We start from the raw sequence: 23123 nt of genomic DNA on the forward strand, positions 1-23123 counted from the left end.
TCCAAACCAGTTCAGACTATTATATCTTTTCCAAACACTGCAGACACTCTATGGATGAAAAAAAGTAAAATCAACATTTTAGACTTTTCACGAGGGTAAAAAGAACAAATTACATCCAATGTGATCATTGCAATCCTGAATTGGACCACTTCATATTGGGTCTTAAATCAGATTTGCACCAGATTCCTTCTGTTGTGGTTGTTCAGATTCAGAACTCTTGATCTCTCTCCCGCGGAGGATAGTGCTGCTATCAAACACACAAACTCCCTGAGCAGTCCCTTGGACAACTTTGAGCAACGTAATAATAAATTTTATTTTAAACGCACTGGAACTCTGATTACAATGGCGTCTATTAGCTGCGTAAAAACATGTGAATCTCATCATTAGCCGGAGCAGCCAGTCACCGGTCACTCACTGACTCAGTGGAAAATGGCACGGAATGCATCTTTACGTCTTTATGTTATTTTCAATTTAGGTCTTCGCGCAACGTAGATTTTCGCTGCGCGAAGACCGTATCAGCTGTGCGTAATTACGCACGAGCGCACCTTAGAGGGAACGTTGGCTGCTACTATAAAAAACAAACATTTGTATTCATTTTATTGCTAAAACTTGTTTACGTAGCATAATTTTGAAAGGTACAGTGTCTCGTTTCTGACATTTGGACCCGCCATAGAGAGAAAACACAGGTGTGACTGTCATGACTCATTTATGTTGCGTCCTAACCCCCCAACCGGTCGGTATTTGGAGTCCATCGGCTTCAATGGCACTAGGTGTCGCTGCAGAGCCTCTAATATAGTTCGCTTATCCCTTTAGTAGACCCCCCCCCCACACACACACACTTCCTTAGTGTTGTGTGCGTGTGTGTTGTGTGTCGGGTAGAAAGTCAGCCTGGTTTCCAGCTGAGTGCTTGCTCTCTCACAGTGTGAGAGCGTGCGTGTGCGTGTGCGTGTGTGCGCGTGTTGTCATTATTATCAACTCTGCTCCAAGCTCAGAATGGCCAGATTCACTCAGACTGAAACAAGAAGGCAGCAGCATCCCCAGCAGCCTCAGCGCGCTCACTCCAGCCTGGCGTTCACCGGACCGGGATCTCTGCCACCGACCCAACAACCACTGCTGTTTATCCCGCCTCAGCACCAGTACCCTCAGATCACATCCCCGAAACCCATGAACGGGTCAGAACCCATTTCAATTCATCCGGAGAGTGGCAACATGAAAGACCAAGATGCCATTAAGCTGTTTATCGGGCAGATACCGCGGAACTTGGAAGAAAAAGACCTGAAACCGCTGTTTGAACAGTTTGGGAAAATCCACGAACTGACAGTTCTCAAGGACCGATACACCGGCATGCACAAAGGTAACGAGTCCCTCTCGAATGGACCGACTATGTCTTTTTATTATTTGTTCTGTTTTCTGTTTTAAACTATATGGATTTAGAATGGAAACATCTTTTTTTTTATCTGTCACTTTTTTTAAAACCCAGATATCAGTTTCTTATTCTCAACGAACAAAACAAAACAAAAAAAAATCACAATGCGCCTCTATTCCTGCAGACCGACACATTTCCATCTAACATTCACGATGTTTGCCATTTTGTCTCCGTTCTTATTTAATTTTTTCCACAGCATAATATTTTTTTAGACCAGATGTTTATCTCATAAATTTAACTGGACACACAAACCAAAACGTGAGACTTGGGCTACAGATATAAGTATATACTCGTGGCATCACGATTTGTTGTTTTTTTATAAATAAACAGCATTTTTTTAAAAAGGCGCTCTTAAGTGGGGCAGCGGCACTTGGAAGGGAATGTATTTTTTAAGAGCCCTCTCTGACAGTCCACGCCGTTTGCGGAGAGGGGGGGGGGGGGGTGAAATGCATCATTTATTCATCCATACGCGTTCTTTAACATCACCGCATGCTCCAAAGCGGCTGGGCGCAAAGTCGACCCATGCAAGGATATGAGTTTAGCGCCACAAGGTCTCCAAAGGTCGGAGGGCACGTTTAATTTGACGGACGTCGCCACGCAGTGGGCAGTGATGCTGAACTGGAAGGATGAAGGGGAGCACCTTTAGGGAGGACGCTGCTTGTCAACGATGCGTATTACTGCTAAATCGTATCCTAGACCCAGTTAAATATGATTTATATATATATATATATATATATATATATCTACCTCTTTGTCACTTTTTTTTAATTATAAAAAACAATTACATACATGACTCTGACCAATAAATTCTTCGTAATCTCAACCTATCAGGTCAATACACACATTTATTTATTTATCGATGTATTTACAGAATTGCATTTATTGTCCAGTGGGAGGAAATAACACTCTGAGCATGAGCTGTGACTTACTTTTCATTAATTTGCAGATTTTTTTTGTTGCTTTCCTCTCTGAGTCTGCAAAACTGCACGTATATGTTACAGACCCAAACCATCATGCCCCCTTTGGAGTACACATCTTCTGCACAGATGATTTTGATCCAAGCAGACTATTAGTACAGGAGATAAGGCTTTTATTGCAGTGACATTTAGAAAAGACAAATGACAATTTGTGAAAATAATGCAAATGCCATGAGGAAATGTTAACAATGGTGGTTTGCCTTCGACGACATACGGAATCACCATCAGAAGTCATTTAGAGGCCTTATATTAGATCAAAAATAGAATGACATTTTTGCCCTTTATTACTACATATATTAATATGGACCTGTTTAACTGGGGCGTGTGTCACAGTATTGATCTCTTGCCCCCCCCCCCCCAGTAAAATCTCACATTGAAGGTGTAACAACCACACTTGGCCTCAACTTGGACTTTATATAAGTCAGTGTTTTATAATGTGGAAGTAACAGAAACCGAGGAAGCTCCAGGATCCAAAGGAGGCATGGTGGCGAGAGTAAGTTAGAGCTGCTTCTTCTCAGCTGGAGAGTCTTCCTGTGTTGAGATTGAATGGTCCCCCTCCCATGTCTCTGCTGGTTCCCTCTGGGTGCCCTGGCTTCCTCGCGCAGTCTAAAATTACCCATAGGAGTGACTTGTGACTGTGAATGTAAGTCTCTGTATGTGAAACCTGTGATGAACCAGTAACCTTTCCAGCGAGTACCCCACCTCTTGTCCGGTGTCAGCTGCAATAAGCTCCAGCACCCCTGTGAGTGTGACCCTGCAACGGATAAGCAGTTATAGGACATGGATGGATGTGTATGGTATCAATACATTTTGATAAAAAAAAAAAGAGTTTAGGGTTTCACACTTATATTGTGCTGCCACACACTGTAACTTCTGTTAGCCACGATTCACTGATCCACATGTTCCGGTTGATCTTGTCAGTGTTTAGAGGGAAAACATTTTTGTCAGTGCAGTGCTCATTTGCCATTCATTGATGTGTGTTTGTGCATGTGTGCGCATATACATGCACTCAAATGTCATTGCCCTGTGTTGCATAATAATTGCAGTATTTAGTTCCTAAGTGGTTGTCATGGTGTCAGGTAAAAGAGAGATGTATTTCCACACAAATAGAATTTATATACAGTAAACACGTATATTTTTATAGTTTCAGTGATATTTGCCCATTTATGTTTTTTTCACATTTGAAAAGTTTCTTCACAGTATTTTTTATTATAATAATTATTAATAATTAGTTACATAATTGTATTTGTATTCCGAGAAGGTATCCCTATTAGGTCCAATGGTACATTTAAATGCAAACTGAAGAATAAACCCCAATGAAAGCATGCAAAAAAAAAAACACTTTCAACTTATATTTCTTTTGTTTGTCACTCAAGAGCTTTGTCACTTTTCGCTCAATTGAATGAATTACTCCAAATCTTGTTTCAATGCAGAAGTTGATTTCTCTGGTCTGAACCGACACAGCACTTCACATGGTAAATCTTTACCTTCTTTCTTTAACTTACAAACAACTAATTCATTTTAGACAAGTCCTCACAAGTCTAATTACATGGCTTTACTTTTAATGAATCCAGACCACACAATTAACAATACATAATCAAACCCTAATATCTCAAAGATATCTGATGAGGTTATTTTAAAGTTCATGTTATTAAGCAGAAGAGGATTAATGGTTATGGATCCTGATGGTAAAGCTGGAACAACACGATCAAAGAAGATTGACTGTCAATACCTGATGGACAGAGAGGGATTACCCCCCCCCCCCCCCACCCACACACACACGCCCACGCACACTCACAACCACCATTATTGTCTTCATTCTAAGAGTGTATTTGTACTCGCTGCACTCTGATTTTTAGTTCATCCACATTGAGCTTTGCATGTTTAGCGTTACCTCTTTGGCAACTATGACTATCTCCCCTCGGTAATCCACGAGGGAGAACATGGAATTAGTTTTTGAAGCGTGATAATAATGCATGGCCATAACAACTTGACTCGAGAGGATTAGCAAATCTGTATTGTCTGAAGTGCTAGTCTCTTGGGTGATCAGCTGGTTGCCTCCCTAAACAGTGGCTGCCTCTGCTAATTAAAAATTCAGCCTAGCCTGCCTCTTTAAATGATTAATTCTGCCCACGCTGTCGATGGCCTGCCAATTATTGTCACCCATTTGGTATTAATAGGTGGAAGACTTCCTGATGTTGAATTTATCATAGCCTGTGAAAACTTCTCCCTTTGACTCTAATTAGCATCCACTTGAGGTTGCGCACCAGTTTATTTCTAAGCATATAACTTAGGCTGTAATCTTTGTTTATGTGTTAAGGTTTTCTTTACATTGTATTTATTTTTGAAAAAGTAGATTCATATGGAACACGCTCAAAGAATGAATGTGCAACAGAGTGAAGAAAAGCTTTTATTTTCCTTCTGGAAGCACAGCAGGTAGACCATAATATTCCATATCCTGCTTCTGAAGCAGCTCTGCCAACATGGATATCAATATTATACTACTGTCCGGTATCACTGTGTTAATGCATTTATGAATTGATGAGAGATATTGCCCTAGACCCCAGCCAAGCAGAAGCACATTAAATCACAGAATAATCTAATGAAATATTTATTGAAGTTTTTATTTTTTTCTTGCTCCGAGCCAGTCTGATGGATAGCGTTCCTCTGTGGGCTGTCCATCCAATATAAAAGGCAGAAAAGGAAACAAAAATAGCTGGAACATAGCGCATGCATCAAATTAAAATGATAGGATATCAGCATGAAACCGCAGTTCTCCTATTAATATAGCTGAAAGGCATGAGCATTAATCAAACTTTGATTTGTTGTTGCCTCGCTCTCCAATCTGATGTGACAGGAGTGCGACTGCGTCAACATGTTCTCAATATTGTTTTTCTTATGGAAAGTGTCAAAGATTTTAGCTCTGCTGTGGGGTAGCATTTCTGCAGAAGAAAAATAATATATTTATTTCCAGACTATAAACATATGTGCATATACAGTCCGTTGTAACGCTAGTATTGGAATGGCACAAATAATTTAACAGCCACCAGTATATAGGCATTTTATTAGCGTCCCCATAGTGTGGCTGCAAGCTAAATCACAAACTTTATGACGGTTTTTAGAAGGAACTAAATCAGCTGCGCATATGAGCCCTGAGATACAGGGTAAAAAGCAATTTTGTGTCCTTTCTTTTTAATGCAGTCATTTTTTTTTTTTAAATCAAATTTCAAGTGAAACTGTCTTGTGGGTGCAGGGGAGCGGAGGCCATCGAGTCAAGCTAATTCTGTAACAACACTGCCTGACCTGTCTTTGAACATTTGTAAATATTGTAATAAGCAACAGGGCTTTCCTCATAGAAGATGCAGCAGCTCAACTGATACTGACAGACACTATGGGCCTTGACTTCAGGATGAGGAGCGTTGCCTCCCTCTTTTCTGTTGGTTTTTCAAAGAAATTGCCAATCAGAGACGTCGAAAAGGCCATGCCTTACTGGAGGTCGGTGTCCGCACACCAAACTCGCCTGGTTTTTATTCCTTCTCTGCTTCTTTCCCTTTAAATCCTGCCTGAGAGAGCTTTTCAGATGGATTGATTTCCTGCTCCGATGTAACATTCATCATGGCTCTCAGTATATTATGCTTTCACTATGTTGGAAGCGCTGTTATTCCCTGACCTTTCTGGAATATGTTTGCTCTTGATGGGTGCCTGGAGCAGAGACAGATATAGGATGATGTACTGTGATGTCTTTGTTGAAACATGACCCAATTTAATCACTAAGATGCCTGTTTATAAAACCACATGCCACACGTGTGTTTAATTAAATGGACCAAACGGCGCTCTGTGGTATTTACGGTACTCTGTGAATCTATAGATGGTGTCATTTTTTCTGATATGTAGGATTGTTAGTGTGGTATGAATATGTGAAAAAAGACTGGAAACTTTATTCTACATGCACTTGCTATTGTAGAATTTTGGGTTGAACCATTTTTGGTGTTGTCTTTTGTATAGAGTTGGTTGGAGCTAGAATCGTCTTTTCCATGGAAAGGTCATCTTTGTTTGTTGTTGAAATGGATGGGGGGGGGCTATCGGGGGGGGGGTGTATCTGTTTTGTATGGGTAGCTTAGCAGAGTGTCTTTGCCTACAAAGCACAGTGTACTCTTATGAGGTAGGGGGTTACGGAGGCACGGAAATAAATAGGGGAGTGAGGAGGGGGTGGGTGATTTCTGTTAGAATAGCATGAGCTCTTTAATGTTGTGTTTGAGCCTGGCTGGGCACAGATTCATTTGAGAAGGAAAATGAAATCACTAGCGAGAGGGGAGAGAGAAATTTAATGCTGTGTTTTGTGATAATCCCTCCCCATTTTGGAACGGCTCTGGAGAATCCATGCGATAAAGCCTCGTACAAGCCTGGAAAATATTAAGTTATTTGTCTTCTCTTGTAGCACTGTGGTTTTTAAGGGCTTACTCACCCGGTGTTTTGCCAAAAAGAAAATCATAGATTAGTCAAGCTGTCACATGGCTCTGATTACCAAAAAGCTAATTGTGAGTGAACAATGCATAAATGTCATACATGAATCCACCTTGGCGAACACACGCCACACAACGCCACGTGGACATGACTTAGCGATCAAATTGGATAAGAAGGATTGCACATGTGCAGCTGGGCCCACAGGGCAAATGCCAGACAGACATGTGGACATGAAGTAATGGACATAAGGACAGATGGAGTGTAGGTGAAAAGATGTGTTTGTCAAGAGACAGAAACGGTGGCTTTTATCCCAAGGCTGTGAGACAGCGGAGTGATGGCTCAGCTCTGGACACAGAGGATCCCCTCAACAGACTGAGAGCTGTTTAGACACAGGGGAGTTGGATTAATGGAGGAAACTGGGTTTGGCAGATTTATGACATAAACACATGCAAACTGTTAAAATGAGAAATTTCCTCTGCAGTCACATTACTAATACTTATTCCAATATTATTTCTGCTGCTGCAAATACTTTGACTTCTACCCCTGGCCTCAGAGGTGATTTAGAATTTTATGGCCATTATTATTCCGAAACTACCAATTTATGGAACAATAAAAATGGTTATATTCTAGGTAACGACTAAAAAAAGAAGCATTTTGACATCAAATGTAAATAATGCGCCACATTTACTCTTTAATTAACGAAGGCTGTTTGCCTTTGTGTTATTACTGTCAGAAGCTACATCCCTTTCCTACAAACATGATGAAACTTGTGATGGAGACGTGCTTTAGATTTGGAAATATCTGAGTGCTCAGGTTTGTGAGGGATATATGGAGATGCACGCTGTTCAGCACAGTTATAAATAGAAATTCTGTGGTATTTCTGAAAATAGGTTAAGCTGCCATTGCTGCACTGCTGGCATGACATCACTGATTGCCTGCCAGCCTTCCCCCCAAAAGACTGCTCCCATACTATGCTCAATAGGAGGGGGGGCGAATGAGGGGGAGATGGAGGAGCATCTGTGGGCGAGTGCAGAGCCATGTCCCCCCCATGTCTTCAGCATTCCTCCCTCACACCACATCCCTTCCATCACGCAGCCATCGCTCCCTCTGCCCCCGCGACTTCCATCTATCTTCCCCACTGAAGTGGTAACGTTGTAGCTAACAGTCTCTGTGCTTTATTGCCAGAGACTCGCACAAACAGGCAAACGGCTTTGTAGAGGGGATGCATCAAATCCACATTGTTTAGCGTGAAATCAAGCAAACGGCATTCCAAATGCTGCAGAGAGAACACACTGATGAACGGTCAGATTTGTTTCTTATTTGATGATCAAATATTAATGTGGATTTTATGAGTTCCAACATGGCACCTGTTCTATAGTTCACAATTCAACGGTAGATCAGAATTAATTAAAAACACTACTCGGATTAATTAATGGCTGATTGCTCCTCATGTCTGTCTCATCTGTTCTCTCAGTTCACTGCATCTATCTGTCTCTCTGACTCTCTGTCTGTCTGCCTTCTAATGTTTATCTATAAAAATATGTTTATAAAACCATGAATAAACTTAAGGTGGGGTGTGCATAGCAGTAAAACCGTGTGTGTGTTGTATGGCCAGGCAGTTTTTTTTCCACTCTAATTCACAGCCGCACATTTCTCTTTCAATCACTCAATCCAAGCTACCTCTAGGCCTTTGAAGCGTTGTCTTTAAAGGTAAAATCAAAGGGCCTGAAAACATGATCCGTCTCTTAGTGTGAAGTCAATTTGTAGCTGCCAGTCATCCATGAATTGTAATTTAGCTGATCAATTGATCTGTCTCCAAGGTTTGAATGTTTTTCCCTTCTTAAAAGACTCGAGACATCTTTAGGATTATTGCATCAAATATGCCTGGAGACTTTGAGTCAGCTGAAAAACACTGTTGTACACTATAGCATAGAGGCCAATGGGCTTGAGCTAGTTTTTTTTTTTTCCCCCAAAGACGTTCACGTAGTACATTAAACAGATGATGTGTAGTTTTTTGACTTTGACTGGGTGTGCTAAGAGAAACTATCATTGATTTACGTGTAAATCCCGGCCCGAAGCAGATGTAGTGAGGGGGGGGAAGGCGGCCCAAAGGGCTGCAGCGATGGAACTTGGCATGTTAACCCAAATTATCCTCCCAGAAGTAGCACAGCAGGAGGCAGTAGGTGTGAACCTACACGTTATTTACAGCTCTGTGAATCTCCATCCATTAGCAGTGACAATTAGCTTCCTCATCGGGGACACGGTCCACTAGATGCATTATAGATCGAACCCTAGTTTTAATACTAGCAGAGGGAGGGGAGTACACGGTTTACAAAAGACAAGGCTTGCTTTAAAGGTTACAGAAGATGCCATAGTGCTACACCGTAAGTCCATAACCATATATTGGAAGGGTTCTGGCCAGCAAGACGGCAAAGTGCAGCCCATCATTTCGCCTCTTGAACCTGTATGCCTACCTACTACAAAAATGCATTAGAGAATTTGGGAGTAGATGTATGCCAGCTTTTGAGAAAAACGCTCCACAGTTGGATTGAATAGGGAGAACCACTGAGAGGAGTGTTTAACCTCTGTGTCAGGTGTCAAATCTATTTCTCTGCATTGTGATGATGGCTTTTTGCCACAGTATTGATCGTGAAACAAATACAGAGGCTTTCAGAAAGAATGCATTGCATCTCAGAAATTATATACAGTGAAAGGCAAACATTAAAATAAATTTAGCTGTTCAAACGGTCCTCAGGGAGGGGCTGCTTATGGATCTGTTTGACTGTTGCTGGGACACTAATGTAGTCTAGATGAGCACATAGCAACAAATCAATTGCTGAACTCTCCTAGTCTGGGGTCAGGGAGGATAACAGGTAGGGTCCAGGGACTGTTTCTTGCCCTTATGATGGACACAGATGTTCTTCTGCGCTCTGTGATGTTCATCCTCCCCCAGCCATTGCTCAAGGTGAAGGGAACGATGGGAGGGGTAGTGAAAGGAGAAAGGAGGATTTGGAGCTGGATGTAGCAGGGATGATGGTGATGGGGTGGAGTGATTGATAAAGGTGGGATGGAAGAGTGTAGTTGCTTCGGAATGGTGAGATGGTGACTGAGCACAGTTGATGGCTGTTTGACTTAATTAAGGTTAACAGGTCACACTAGGCCAGTGTTTGTATTACAGCCCTCATTACAAGCCCATTAGGCAAGGGCAGTAAAAATATTGTCAGAACGATGAGTTAGAGATTTTTTGAAAAGTCCATGGTCTTCTCTATTACACCACTCTGTCTGCGTTTCCTCACCTTTCTCCTTAAATATTGGTGTGTGTGAACAGATCAAGAATCTTGATCAAGCTAATGAGTAAAAAGCTTCTCTGAAACCAAACTGATTACCCCCCTCACAGCCGATCTGCACCACTGAAGCTCCTGCCTCCCTGGCTGGCAATGATTCAGGTCATAATCACATTGTATCAGTGCTGATGATGAGTTTCTGAGGTTCCGACTCCTCTGAAAGGCTATAAGTTTCCCCTGAGCCCCACATGGCAGTAAATGAAGTAAGCACGTAATCTATCCACAGTGATAGCATTTTCCAAATAGTGCAAATGATGTGCGAGGGTGCAGGCAAGGCCAATGCCAGGGCTCGCTTGGTTTCTGCTACCTTTACACTTTCGGGCCATGGAAATGCCATATTGTGAGCAAGTTCACACTTTTTCATTAGACTGGGGTAGTTTGGCTCCTCTGGGGCAAGGAGATAGAGAAAAGAGCGTAAAGTAGGTATGAAAAGAGAGGCTACGGTTTAAATCAGCCCAGTCTCCTAGGAGTGGGATTCATATATCAGATTTTGCAGTGCACAATTTATTTCCAGTGCCAATGTAGTGGTTAGGACATCATCTGGTAAAGTATGAACTTTAGCACCCTTATCATTGCCTTGGATTTGGAAAGAGAAGAACTAAACTGCACAAATGAAAATCTCGTTTTCTTCTGATTAACTTCATTGTTTTTGTGTAAAGAAAATTGAAATTCGCCAGAATGTATCTTAACTTCGGCAATCTGGTCACTGAATTATTGAATTATTATTATTTTTTCTAAATCAGCTAATCAAGTGAGAACATCTTGGAAGGGAATGTTTGGAGTATGAAACAAAACATGCTTTGTATCCATAAAATGTGGCAGGGAATGTGAAAGCTTGCTGGAGTTGGTGGAGTAAGCTAATTGTAACCGATTCCATTCATGGCAATGCTATAAGTGTTTCGGGCTAAATTCTATGGTGCTAACTAGCTGTAATTTCTTTCTTTCTTTTTATTTTTTTTGCTTTATTTTGCTTTATTTTTTGCTTTATTTAGCTTTATTTTTTGCTTTATTTTGCTTTATTTTTTGCTTTATTTTGCTTTATTTTTTGCTTTATTTTTAAGATAAAGGCATTGCTGGTGGATTGTGATATTTATTATGAATGTAACATATGCCATCAACGGGCATGCAGACTTGACAAAACAGTTACTAGAATATCCTCCTGTGCTACATCAGATACATACAGTTTTGGTAATGGAGACACTGGGCCATGATGAATGTAAATGGCTGCTGTCGCCACAGCTATACAGAATCCTCCCCCACTCCCACTCCCACGCTCTTTTTCTTGCGAAGCTCTTTAATGTCAATTCAACGCAGCGGAGATGAAGATATTCAGTCCTATTTCTCAGCGTGCTCACTGAGCACATTTAAAAAAAAAAATCATTAAAAAACAGGAGAGAGGAGAGGAGTTGGCACAAATGACGAGAAAGAGGTTGGGGAAAGGGAGCAAAGGGAAGAAGAAAAATGTCTTCTCTTTGGACATGAAATCAGTATGTGAGATAAGGTTTTAGATTTCTATGAGGCGATGCAGAAGATCATCTCCTCACAAGGGGAAGGCTTCCCCCATTGCTTTGTCAGCAAACTCCGATTACTGTGGCTTTTTGTCATGTTTCAAACAATTTCATCATGCTCCCTCACACTTTTGCACTCGGTATGCAATGCAGCACTTGCAATTTGTACGTGTTTGGATTCCAATTATGGAGTTGTTGAAGCTTTTTTGCCCCTGGCCTGTAAATTCTTATTAAGCCATACATTAAAGAACACAGAATCACATTTAAATGGACTGCATGTTTCTCTTTTGTTTGCCAGTGTTGTGGCTGTTATTAATTTATTCTCAATGCCCTATGCATTACATATTAACAAATAAATCGTGTTTGTGATTGTAATGCAAAATGCTTGTTTCTTATTCAAAGATAGGGCCAGCATTTGTCAAGTAAACCAACAACAAGCCCAGAGAGAGAAAAATAGAGAGAAAAACAACCACCAAAATGGAGCCATTCCCTCCTATTACCCTCTCCCATTTGTCAAACAAACAAACCAACCAACCAAAAAACAACACAGACATTTCTACGGCCTTTTTTTATTTTAACAAGTGGACGCTGAAGACAGAAAGGGAATTAGATGGAAGTGTGAGTGATTGATTGATTTGCTTGGTGGCAATTGGAAATCATTAAGTTAGGGGTGCACGGACAAGGGAGGCTATGGGGAGGGCTGCACCATGACATCAGTCTCACCTCAAAGGTCATGACCCTGGACGGACTTCACTATCTGTCTTTCTCGCCCTGAAGGCATGTAGGCTGCAGATTGACTGTCCTAGACAAAAGGAGGAGCTCATACAAACAGAACAGGAAGAACTGAATGTTATATGAGACAAATCAAATGTTTGCTTAAATGCACGGTTGGTGTGCTAGCACATTCACACATGCAGGTGCTTTTGGCTGAGGACAGCAAATTAAAAGAGGTTATAGTTCAATCGATGAATCAGTGACTGACATGGCATTTTGCCCCCCTGGTTTTGAAGCAGTCCTGCAGAGGTTACAGTGAACACGCAGCCAAAGAGCAAGGGTCACTCAAATTAGGAAGAAGCTACACGTGCACAAATTATGACAGGTGCTGAATTAAATAAAAGTGTCCTCACATCAAGAACAACAGAAGGAATATTGTGTGGAAAGCAAAAGCAAAAAAAAGATTGGCTTTGTAAATGACATGTACAATGCAGTGGCTGCTCAGAAAAATGGTGGCAGAAATATGACTCAAAATAACCCATATGAATCTCATTAATAGAACACAAGCAATCTCTTTATTCAGACATTCAGGGGTAAATGATTTCAGCTATCTTATTCGATCTGGTTCTGTCTGGTTTCTCTCTCTTCGCTTCTCTTCTCCCTTACTCTCTTGCAGTTCTGTTTATTTTGTCTCAGCCACTGTCACAGCCATTCAGGGGGGGGGGGATGCTGACTAGGTTTCTCGGAGCATTGACAAGACATGGCACAAGGGATAGTGAGGTTGGATGGACCTGGCATGTCATTCAATGTGTTCTCTGCTCATCCACTACTTTTTTGTCGTGGCTTGTTGTTCTCATCCTCTTCTGCCACTCTGCTCAAATTCTGGATGTAGAAATGCATCATGTTTTTTTATTAACTTATACTTCATTATAATTATCTTTTCATTTTTTAACGTATGTGATGTCCCGGTCTTACAGGTTGTGCATTCCTCACCTACTGCGCCCGAGAATCGGCCATCAAAGCCCAGAATGCACTCCATGAACAGAAAACACTGCCAGGGGTATGTACCTTCATCTCACTCTATCTGCCTCTCTTCCCTCCTGTCTTCAGTCTCTCTCTTTTTTTCCTATGGTGGTCAGCCCTGCCATCTGCACCCAGCTGCTTACTAGCCAGCTTTCTCCTTGTATAGTCCCAGAGATGAAAAACACTTTGGAAAGCAATTCAATCAATAGCTCAGCCTTTAGAAGGCCCAGTTTCAACTTTTTCATGTGTCTGTTCTCCAGAGGATATTGCCAGCATTGATCCACTCTGCCTCACACTTTTAAACCAATAGCACAGTGACTTTTTTGGGGGGCTGAAGCGCTGTAATTTTTAAATAGTGCTATGAGCAGAAAAAACATGAAACATGACTTGCCTTAGTTTTATAATAATAATTAATTTGATAAAGACATTGCTCTGGCTTAACACGTTTAGATCAAGCTTGAGAGAAACATCAGAAAAGATCCACCATTCCTCATCCTCTCACCCAAAACACCCCGATCTGATATAGCATTAGCAGCCTGACAAACCAAACCACAAAATTTGGACATTTTCCAATGACTTGGTTGAAAGGCAAGTTTCGTTCATTGTGGAAATTAGGCAAGCATGAAGCTGGCGGGTTTGATTCTCTTCTTTATCTTCTGTATTTGAATAATCACAAGAGTGAGGATGCTTGAGGATGTTATGACTGTGTTCAGTGATGTAGTCAAAAGGAAGATTTTCTGATACTGTTTTTGTCAGTACCCACCTTCGCCCCAGCCTTGCAGGGCTTACTAAAGGGCTGGCCTAAATTTGGGATTAAATAGTTGAATGAGGGGCATTGAGGCATTGACGCAGACACCAACCTGTTGTTCTTGCCTGCTCCTTTGTTTCATTTCTTCACATTCGAGTGCAGAGCAGATCGTCAAACCTTTTGGATTCTGAGAGGCTAGCAACCATCCAAAAGGAGCTCTATAAACAACAATGCTCCGAACAGCGTCACGTAATTTTAAAATAAACAAAATACATTTAATGACTGTATCACCATGATAAGTAATGCTCGCACACAGAGAAGTAGCAAAATGCAGACGGTTTACAAGTTGGATTTATGACACAGTTTCTGCGGCTTTTCCTCTTGAGCATGCATATTGCATGTGCACACACATTTAGTGATTCGAAAGTGCTGACTTTGCCCATTGTTGTCCACCCCACATCATCCTATCTCTCTTCTCTGTGTTGGTCCTCTGCCGCTATTCTTCCTGAGACGGAGCTTGTCATAGAAATGTAACAGCCAGACATTGATGGGTGTCAGGCCTTACAGACGAAGCCACGCCGCTGTTCTCCAACTTCACTCACAGGAACAAACGCCAACCGCCCGAGGAAACGCAATGTTGGCTGTAATGCTGCAGTCTCAGAAGCTGCTGCAAACACAACCAGTTACAACATTAACTACAAATAAGTTGCTTACTAGTTTTCCTAAACAGCCCACATAGCCTCCATTCCTTCCAATGACCTGCAGCTGTGAGGTGCAAATGTTTCTGCTGTCCTTCTCTTTTGACTCTATCTGGTCTTAAATATTTTGTGATCTGACCCCTGTTGCTTCACTACTTGATGGTAAGTAGATGTGATTGTTTTGCAAAAATCCTGCTTGATATGCAGTTTGCCAGAGGCTGCAGTCTAATTAATGCAAAGCTTAGGCTCTCCAAAGATAAGTTATGCATTATCAATGTCATTGGTTTGTATTTATCCCTTGTATCGCTGCTACCTTTTAGTTTTTTTGTAACTAATAAGATTTCCATCCGTGACGATTTGACATTTCTTTATTCTTGATTATGGGTTATGGTTCAGTCTGAAATTACAAACACCAATGTCTTTAGTAGCAGACAAGCGAGCTGCTAAAAGAAGAACTTTGACTGAGAAGATTCACGTCTTATATCGTGAGGAACACAATGAAGTGTGTCGTCTGACTCATGAACGTCATTTCTTTTGTCTTCCACCTCATCAGATCCAGTTTGTCTGAAAATTGTCTTTGAGTCACCCATATATGGCAGGGTTGCACACTATACACCCTGATGAGGCAGTTATTGATTTCTAATTTCTGACTGACTCTGGACTAAAATGTTAAGGATTAAAATTGTTCATGCTTTAATACAAAAATATAAAAGATATATGATGTTCATACTGTATGTGTGCAACATTAGTGTGCAGACACTTGTTGCAAGACACACAAACACACACACACACCTTGCTACCTTATTATGAGAAAGAAGCACTTGTATTCTGGTGGTGTTATCCATGTCTCTTGCTACACATTAGCTGCTGAGAGGAACAGCATGGCCAAATGGAAGTTTATCTGACTATAATATAGATTTCTGTGGTGACATGTGATGGTGACTTGGGGACCTGAGGACCTGACAAGTTTCACCACTGAATAGGAGTAGCTTGAACAGCTTATTGTGCTTCACTGGCACTTTTGTGCGTATGCTCATGTTAAGCTATTCTTATTACCAGATAACCGATACCACTGTTTAAAGGTGTGTGTGTGTGTGTGTGTGTGCACATGGCAGCTTGCAGGGGTCACGCAACACTCATGACAATGGGACTCCAATGCGAAGGGTTACTGCTGATGAAGATGCATTTTTGTATTGCATAACCATGCCGGTGGATTGTGTAGACAAAGTTTCTTTTTGTACACCCTGATGACTCTTTACATCATAGTTTTTGCTTTAAAAGCATACAGACAGATTGCCAGTTCTACAACAGATGGTATGTATATGCTTAGTGTCACATATCCCAACACAAGTCTGCAGATTTACTCCACCCAGTTCCAGCACCAGGGCAAAATCCTACATCCTTCACGCTATCTCCCTCCATGAATCTGCCACCTCCCCCCGTCCCTCCTCAAACTCTCGGTCCTCTTGCTACCACTCCTCAAATCCATCAGATCCAAGAAATAATTCCAGCCTCTGCAGCAAGTCCATTTGCATTAGCACAGAAATGCATGCCACCCTCCCCTTCTTGCCTTGCTAGCATTGTGCACAACCGTGATTGTCTTGGCGAGTCAATGGTGGAAACATGTTTGCTGCATGCATTTACTCTTAGTATTAGTGCAGCCCAACCTGGGGGGGGGGGGGGGTAAGAGGCTGGCAGTGATTCAAGAGGCAGGTTTATGGAAATAGCACCCGCATTAAAAACCCAATGAGAGCAGGGAGAAGATTATGCACACACATGTGGGCTCCTACAATGTCAACACTCTAAGTAGATCCCCTCCCTCTCAATTTCCTCCGTCTCCCTCTGTCTCCTCTGCTCTTTCACTCTGTGTTGTGCCCTTTCCCGTGCACATACCTGTCTGCTGTGTGATTGCACATGGCTCCCTGTATATTTGTATACATATGCATGCACGGATTCACTTGTGTCTGCAGCTGCCATTGCGTGTCTGTGCCAGCACTCAGCATAGCCATAATAGGATGTACGCGAAGCGAAGAGCAGAGAAGGACTGTGTTGCACAGAATTGCAGACCTTGTGCTGTGCAAATGAGGCAGCCATGCATCGGAGATGTTCCTTGACATGCTGCAAACCGCTAGCATCAGATTGACTTCGCACACATGCATACAAACGTGCATAGACACAAACATAACATATACACTGATTGTTTTACTTGCATACTTTCCACTTGTTTACTTGTTGATTACAACAAATCTGTGCTTCCCTAGCTGCTGCAAAAGCTGAATAATTGCTAATCTCTGAAGTCTGGCGGAGTATGAGAGCTGTGCATTGTATGATTTTGTGTGTGTGTGTGTGCTCCATGTGCCCATGTTGAGAGGACCTGAGAGGAGCGCACTGGTCAGCATGAAGCAAATCGGTGCTGGCAGGATTGTAGAGGTGAGAGGCAACTCGTTAAAATTTAGCCTTTGGGTAGCAGGAACGTGTCGGCGTGTGTCTGTGAGGCTTCTGTGTGTTTTCTGAAAGGAGATCATAGAGGAGAGGACACAAATGCATTATTTGTGGTTATTAATGTAAAGTTGTACTTCATCTTTACCATCTGCCCAGTATTTAATACTTTCTTGTGGAACATTTTATTTTGTGTTCGTGTTTTTGAGAAGCATATTCAGTTTGACCTACTTTGAGTGCTGAGTGTTTGTGTAAATGACTACAGCTGATCTCAGAGGCTATGGCGTCTTCCTTTGCGGTCTGATTTCTCCTAAAAAAATTGATATCAAGAGATGAAAATAAGTCTAATGGTTTTGTCCATGTGAAGAGGTCTCTCTGAACTTATCACTCAAGTCAAATCTCACTAAGCAACAGATAAACATGAATAAATTTGGGTTGTTGTTTAAGAGTGAGCAGACGTGATGCTGTTACTGTCATGTGCATTGATTATAGGTAACACTACGTTGCAGATGCATAGAGTGGAAAAATCACTCTACCAGTTGCAATATGGCTTTCGTGGATGTATGTGTGTCTCCTGTAACAGCATATTGGTGTGATGTATGCACAGTAAAGAGCTGCTGTACCAGAGTGCTCCTTGGGGAACTGAATCAACACACACACACACACACATCCTTACATTATAACATGCACTTATTGTCTCTCGCTCCCTCTTGCTCTATCTGTCACACACACGCACACATAGATTAGCTGCATATGAAGTGGATATTTAGAAAATCTGTGGGGAAATGGCTTCTAAAGGTGCTGAGAAAAATAGAGCCCATACCATATCTAATAAATATATTCATCATGATTCATCATCATCACCTTTGGAGAATAACCTATACCTATGTGTCTCCCTCCTTTCTGTGATTGCTCTTACCGAGGCGACATCTGAGTCGGTATATCTATCATTCATGCCTGTGATAGGCTGCTGTAGCATTAAGGGTCTTACCTCAGGATCCTTTCCAGATGCCCTTCATCCTGACTGAGATTCAAATCCCAGTCTCCCATGTCTAAGTTAAGTGGCCTTAACTACTGTACAATCCAGCCTGTATCCACAAACTGGAGTGGCTCCATCAGGTTCCAGAAACAGTTAATATGTTGCACAGTACCCTAAAAGTCCCAGGACCCAAGCTTGAGGATGACACAGGTACGCCCCCATGAGCGGTGAGAGGGACATTTTATAATTGTGGAAAGATTGTAGAGAACATTCTCCAGTTCGACCCAAAGGTCGCAGACTGGAAACGACCACGAGGAAGGCCCCGCACCCGATGGCTCGATGTTATTGCGGATGACCTCCGAAAACATGGAGTTACCATGGGGGACGCAGAGCAGCTGGCACAAGACCGCCAGCGCTGGAAAAAACTGGTTCATCTGGTCGGCTCAACGCACAAGGATGGGATGCCCCTTCCCTCGCAGGAGTCCTGATGATGATGGAAAGAGTGAACCTTAAATGCAATTCTATTTTATGTTTTTTTAATATTATAAAAACACATTACAGTGTATAATGGCAACACTCATTATGCATGAAGTAATTCTCCAAATGTATATGCTTCAATAACAATTGCTTGGAGCTACAGACGACAGCAGTTTGACCTCATCTGTCACATTAGCACTGATGACGTTCGAGTGCTGTTCTCCCTCCCACTGTTTAGGTCACATCTCACCAATCGTCTGCTGGGTGAGACACTTTAAATACCAAAATAACTGCACACCCTGCCCATTAAGCCACTTCACAGCGAGAACCGTGCTATTTCTTTTTTTCAACAGTGCAGGTTAGCAAAAAAGTTAAATTATTAATGTTTTTGATATTTTTAGTCTGTTTAACCTATTTCTGGTTGTGGCTGGAGACTGCTCGCCTGCTTGTCTGTGAGAATCAATCATGTGACACAGCTGCGATCTGGGTTATGAAACAAACTTTTGTGTGCAATGTCTGGCTCATTTTGTTGTTGTGCACTTTGGACAGGTGCTGTGAAGCATCACCTGTACCAGGGGGGCTGAACCCGGAAGAGTCTGGTTTATTTTCAGGCAGACAGATGGCTGCACAGATCCTGCAAGAGGCAAGGCGCAGATACTGACTGATAGTCTACAGTATATGTGGGTCCGCACATTGATGATGAACTGTGACCCTGAATAAAGCTGTGCCTATGCATGTGCTTGAAGGGATTTCCTTATGTGCACGTAAAAAGAGTTTAGGGGCAGTGGCAAATAAATCTGAGAATGTGTCCCCTTAATCAATAATGAAGGAATTGCTCCAACACTCATCCAAAAATGTGTCAAAATGGAGCTGGATGATCTATGCCTGCATCCCTTGGCTCTTGCTGGGGGATGAGTGAGGGATTAGAGGGAGATAAAGTGGCAGGATAGCTGAAACTTTGAGGAAAAGAGGAATGGAGGAAGATGGATGCACAGGGTCGTGTTGACAGTTTATACTTGCATCAGCCATCCCATTGTTAATGGGCAGTGTCCAGCATGTGTCCACAGTATGTGCACCAGATCTGTGTAATCAAATAAAATGGCATGCTTGTGCCAAACTGGGGCGGGGAGGGGTTTACTTGTAAGGCAGATCTTGCTCTGCTATAGTGTGTTGTCCATAGAGAGGTTAAGGGGGCTGCACAGCATGACAGCAAGCATTTGTCAGCAAAAATCAGGCCTAATGAAATACATTACACATGGCTGCAGGGCAAGGAGAGGAGTGTGACTGACGGGGTGCATGAGTGGAAACCGCCCGTGGCAGCCCTCCTTCTGGGTAGCAATGCATGAGCCAGTCTAACCGATTTGTTTTAAGCCAGGGCCCCCTTCTCATCGCCGATAAGGGTAGCAGCATGAGGCATAAGGAGTGTGAGGGTCCCCGGGGGTAATGACACGGAATACAAGTGTATGGGGAGTGCTAGTGATGGGCCTGCTCATGTGGAAGTATTTGAATTGCAGAGGAGGGCTGTCAGCAGAGCGTGCTCGGGGAGCCAGTGTCAGGGTGATCGCTCGCGGTGAAGGCTTCTGTCGTCTGCTCTGCAGAATACCAGGACACTGGATATAGCTGAGCTAGCAGCAGTGAGATCAAGCACGTTGACACGTTCAACATTTCAATTCTGCAAGTGTCTTTGTATCAGCTCTTTGTTTATTTTTCTTTTTTCTTTTTCTTTTTATCAACGTTAGATTTTACCTGACACTTCATTTTAAGTGATTGTGTTTTGCCCATCGTGGCAATCTTAAAGTGTTTCATAAAGAAAATAACAATAAGCTGGTTGGCTGCAGAATATGAATTATATTGTTGGGTGCCAACAGCTATGCTCTGTGGCCTTTAAACTATTTCAGCTTCAGCTGCAATAAGAGGCAGCTTTAATAATTCAAAGTAAAACGGTATACTAGATATCTGCCAGGCAGCAAGCTCACATTTAGGTGAAACACTAAATTCCCTCCTACCTCTCACACCCACCACAGCCTTTAAACCAAAGTCGGCCTGCGTCTGATCCCCATGAAGGTGTGCACAAATCACTGGGTTGTGCTTTTTGTTTGATGCCTTACAGAGCTTTGCATCTATGTATGTGTGTGAGAGACTATACCTGAGAGAAAGTGAGTTTGCACTGCAGACAGACTGCATCGTCTTCTACTCTTGTCAGCATCTTGTGGCCCCCTGATCCGTGGCACACAGATATTCATAGTACACTTTGCAGGATCCAATCTAGAGTCGTATAGTTCTGCTGGGTCAGCCGGTGTTCATCTCTCTTCAAGTTCTCGCACAGGATGTAGCTCTGTGAAGTCGTCCTGGAGGTCGAGAAATGAAAATGGAGAAGAACGAGAAAAATATATGTGGAATCAGGATAGAGGAGAAGGATTAAGGGTGGGTCAAAAAGAATATATAGAGACTATGAAACAAAATGAGAAGTAAGAGGAAAGATATTTGAGTTACTGAGTTGTGAAGATTGATAAATGAGATGGGGGCGCAAGATGGAGTGTAATGGAGAGATGGAAATGGGGGATGGGGGGGCTGATGGAGGGCCTCACTGCCTGATCAGAACCAGCGCCTTCAATCTGTGCTATATGAAAAAGTAGGTGAAAATACAGGACAGCTGTGGTCTTTCTTTAGTTGAATCCCTCGATGCAGTCCAGATCTGTCACTGAAGCAATATTTTGTTTGTTATTGTGGCACTGAATAAATCTCACACTATGATGACTGGTTGAAGAAAAAAATATATACAAAAAAGGCAAAGAACAAAAAACAAAAGATTTAAGAACCACAGCAATCATGAATGAGGTCCTGATCCCTCACATCCCCTGGATAATCCGTGTTTTTCATATGAATTCCCAATCCTTTGGACGCTCTCTTTTGTCAATATATTAATATACTGTGTGATATTGACATGACCCATTAAACCTATTCCAGCAATTCCCCTGATGAAACAGAGATCTGAAGCAGTCAAACTCACTCATTTGCCAGTTTTTCCTTAAATTTCTGACAGTATATTTATTACCAGGGATTATTCGATTTGATTTCCTTTTTTTTTTTTTACTGCTTACTCCTAAAATAACTAGAGTGGCTGTCATGTACTATTAATATGTTTATATGCTTTTAATGTATAATTTTATTGCTGATGATTAAATGTGCAGCTTGTTTGCTTAAAGATAAACGGCATCAGCCTGAGCAGGAGTATGAGCGTTCACTAAAATACAACATTATCCGATAAAGTGCATGCGCTGTTTTTTTTTCTTTTTTGCAGCTATTGCATATGTATGCATCTTTTCCAGCTCTTATCATTACAGAGCTTCTTCAAAAATGGAGCAGTCTCCAATTATTTGGAGGAGACGTAAAATACACATACAGTGCAGTACTGAGAAGAAATAGACTCCTTCCAAAGGCTTTCGATCCCTGCTTATGTAAATGGAGCGACAAAAGCTTCACCTATACATTATATTATCTGTGCAGTATTATAAGTTTTAATATTCATAAAGTGGATATAAATCTTTACCTGCGAAGACATGGAAGGGATTACTGGTATTTTGTTAAGACATTTAGCATATCAAGTTTTATTTTCTTTCCCGAATCAAGCTGTACATTCTGGTGATTGCATGACAGATGGATACGAGAGCATGGAATAGGTTCCGTGACAGACGCGTGTCTCTGTGATGTAGGTTAAAGCTGTCTCTCATCATCAACATCAGTAATGGTTTTCAGGCAAATTACCCTGGTAGCATCGACCGCAACACTGCTTAAATGCATGTACAGGCACAGAAACACACATATACATACATATACACAGAAGCAAAGATGTGCACTGGCATAATCCATTCGATGCTGGGGCCGAGGATGAGACAACACATCTATTTACAGGGTTTATTTGAACAGTTTTTCTTCATTTATTATTTATGAAGCTATCAATCTGTATGAAAAGCAGCATATAGAGTTTTGCTGGTAGCTTTCCTACCCATTTTCCCATCTGCCAATTTCTATCTGCCTATCCTGGCCTTACAAGCCCATGGATGTACCTTTACTACAGTGTTATTAACATATCCTAATAGACTCTAAGACCTCCTTCAAGATAAAATGGCTCATTGTAAAATCAATTTCTTCTCTTCTTCCATTTCTCTGGTTCCATCTACTTCTTTCTTTTTTCTTCAAATTTTTCCCCCTCATCTTGCCATTTGAAAGCCTTGGAGGTGTTTCTAAAGGTGCATCTTATAACTGCTTGTGCTTCACAAACCGCCTCTGCAGTGATGACATGTACTCTGATTCTGATACATAAAA

General features: G+C 41.9%; 1 protein-coding gene across 1 annotated transcript in view; it reads left to right on the forward strand.

The window, feature by feature from the left end:
• Positions 1-993: 993 nt before the first annotated feature.
• celf5a (cugbp, Elav-like family member 5a) overlaps positions 994-23123 on the forward strand; it is a 149599-nt gene continuing 127469 nt past the window's right edge. Inside the window, exons 1-2 of the mRNA XM_068743522.1 lie at positions 994-1354; positions 13411-13535. Coding sequence (XP_068599623.1) covers positions 994-1354; positions 13411-13535 — 486 coding nt within the window. The remainder of the gene's footprint in view (positions 1355-13410; positions 13536-23123) is intronic.

The sequence above is a fragment of the Brachionichthys hirsutus genome, chromosome 9, assembly GCF_040956055.1.
Source record: "Brachionichthys hirsutus isolate HB-005 chromosome 9, CSIRO-AGI_Bhir_v1, whole genome shotgun sequence".
In the NCBI taxonomy this organism is placed as follows: Eukaryota; Metazoa; Chordata; class Actinopteri; order Lophiiformes; family Brachionichthyidae; genus Brachionichthys; species Brachionichthys hirsutus.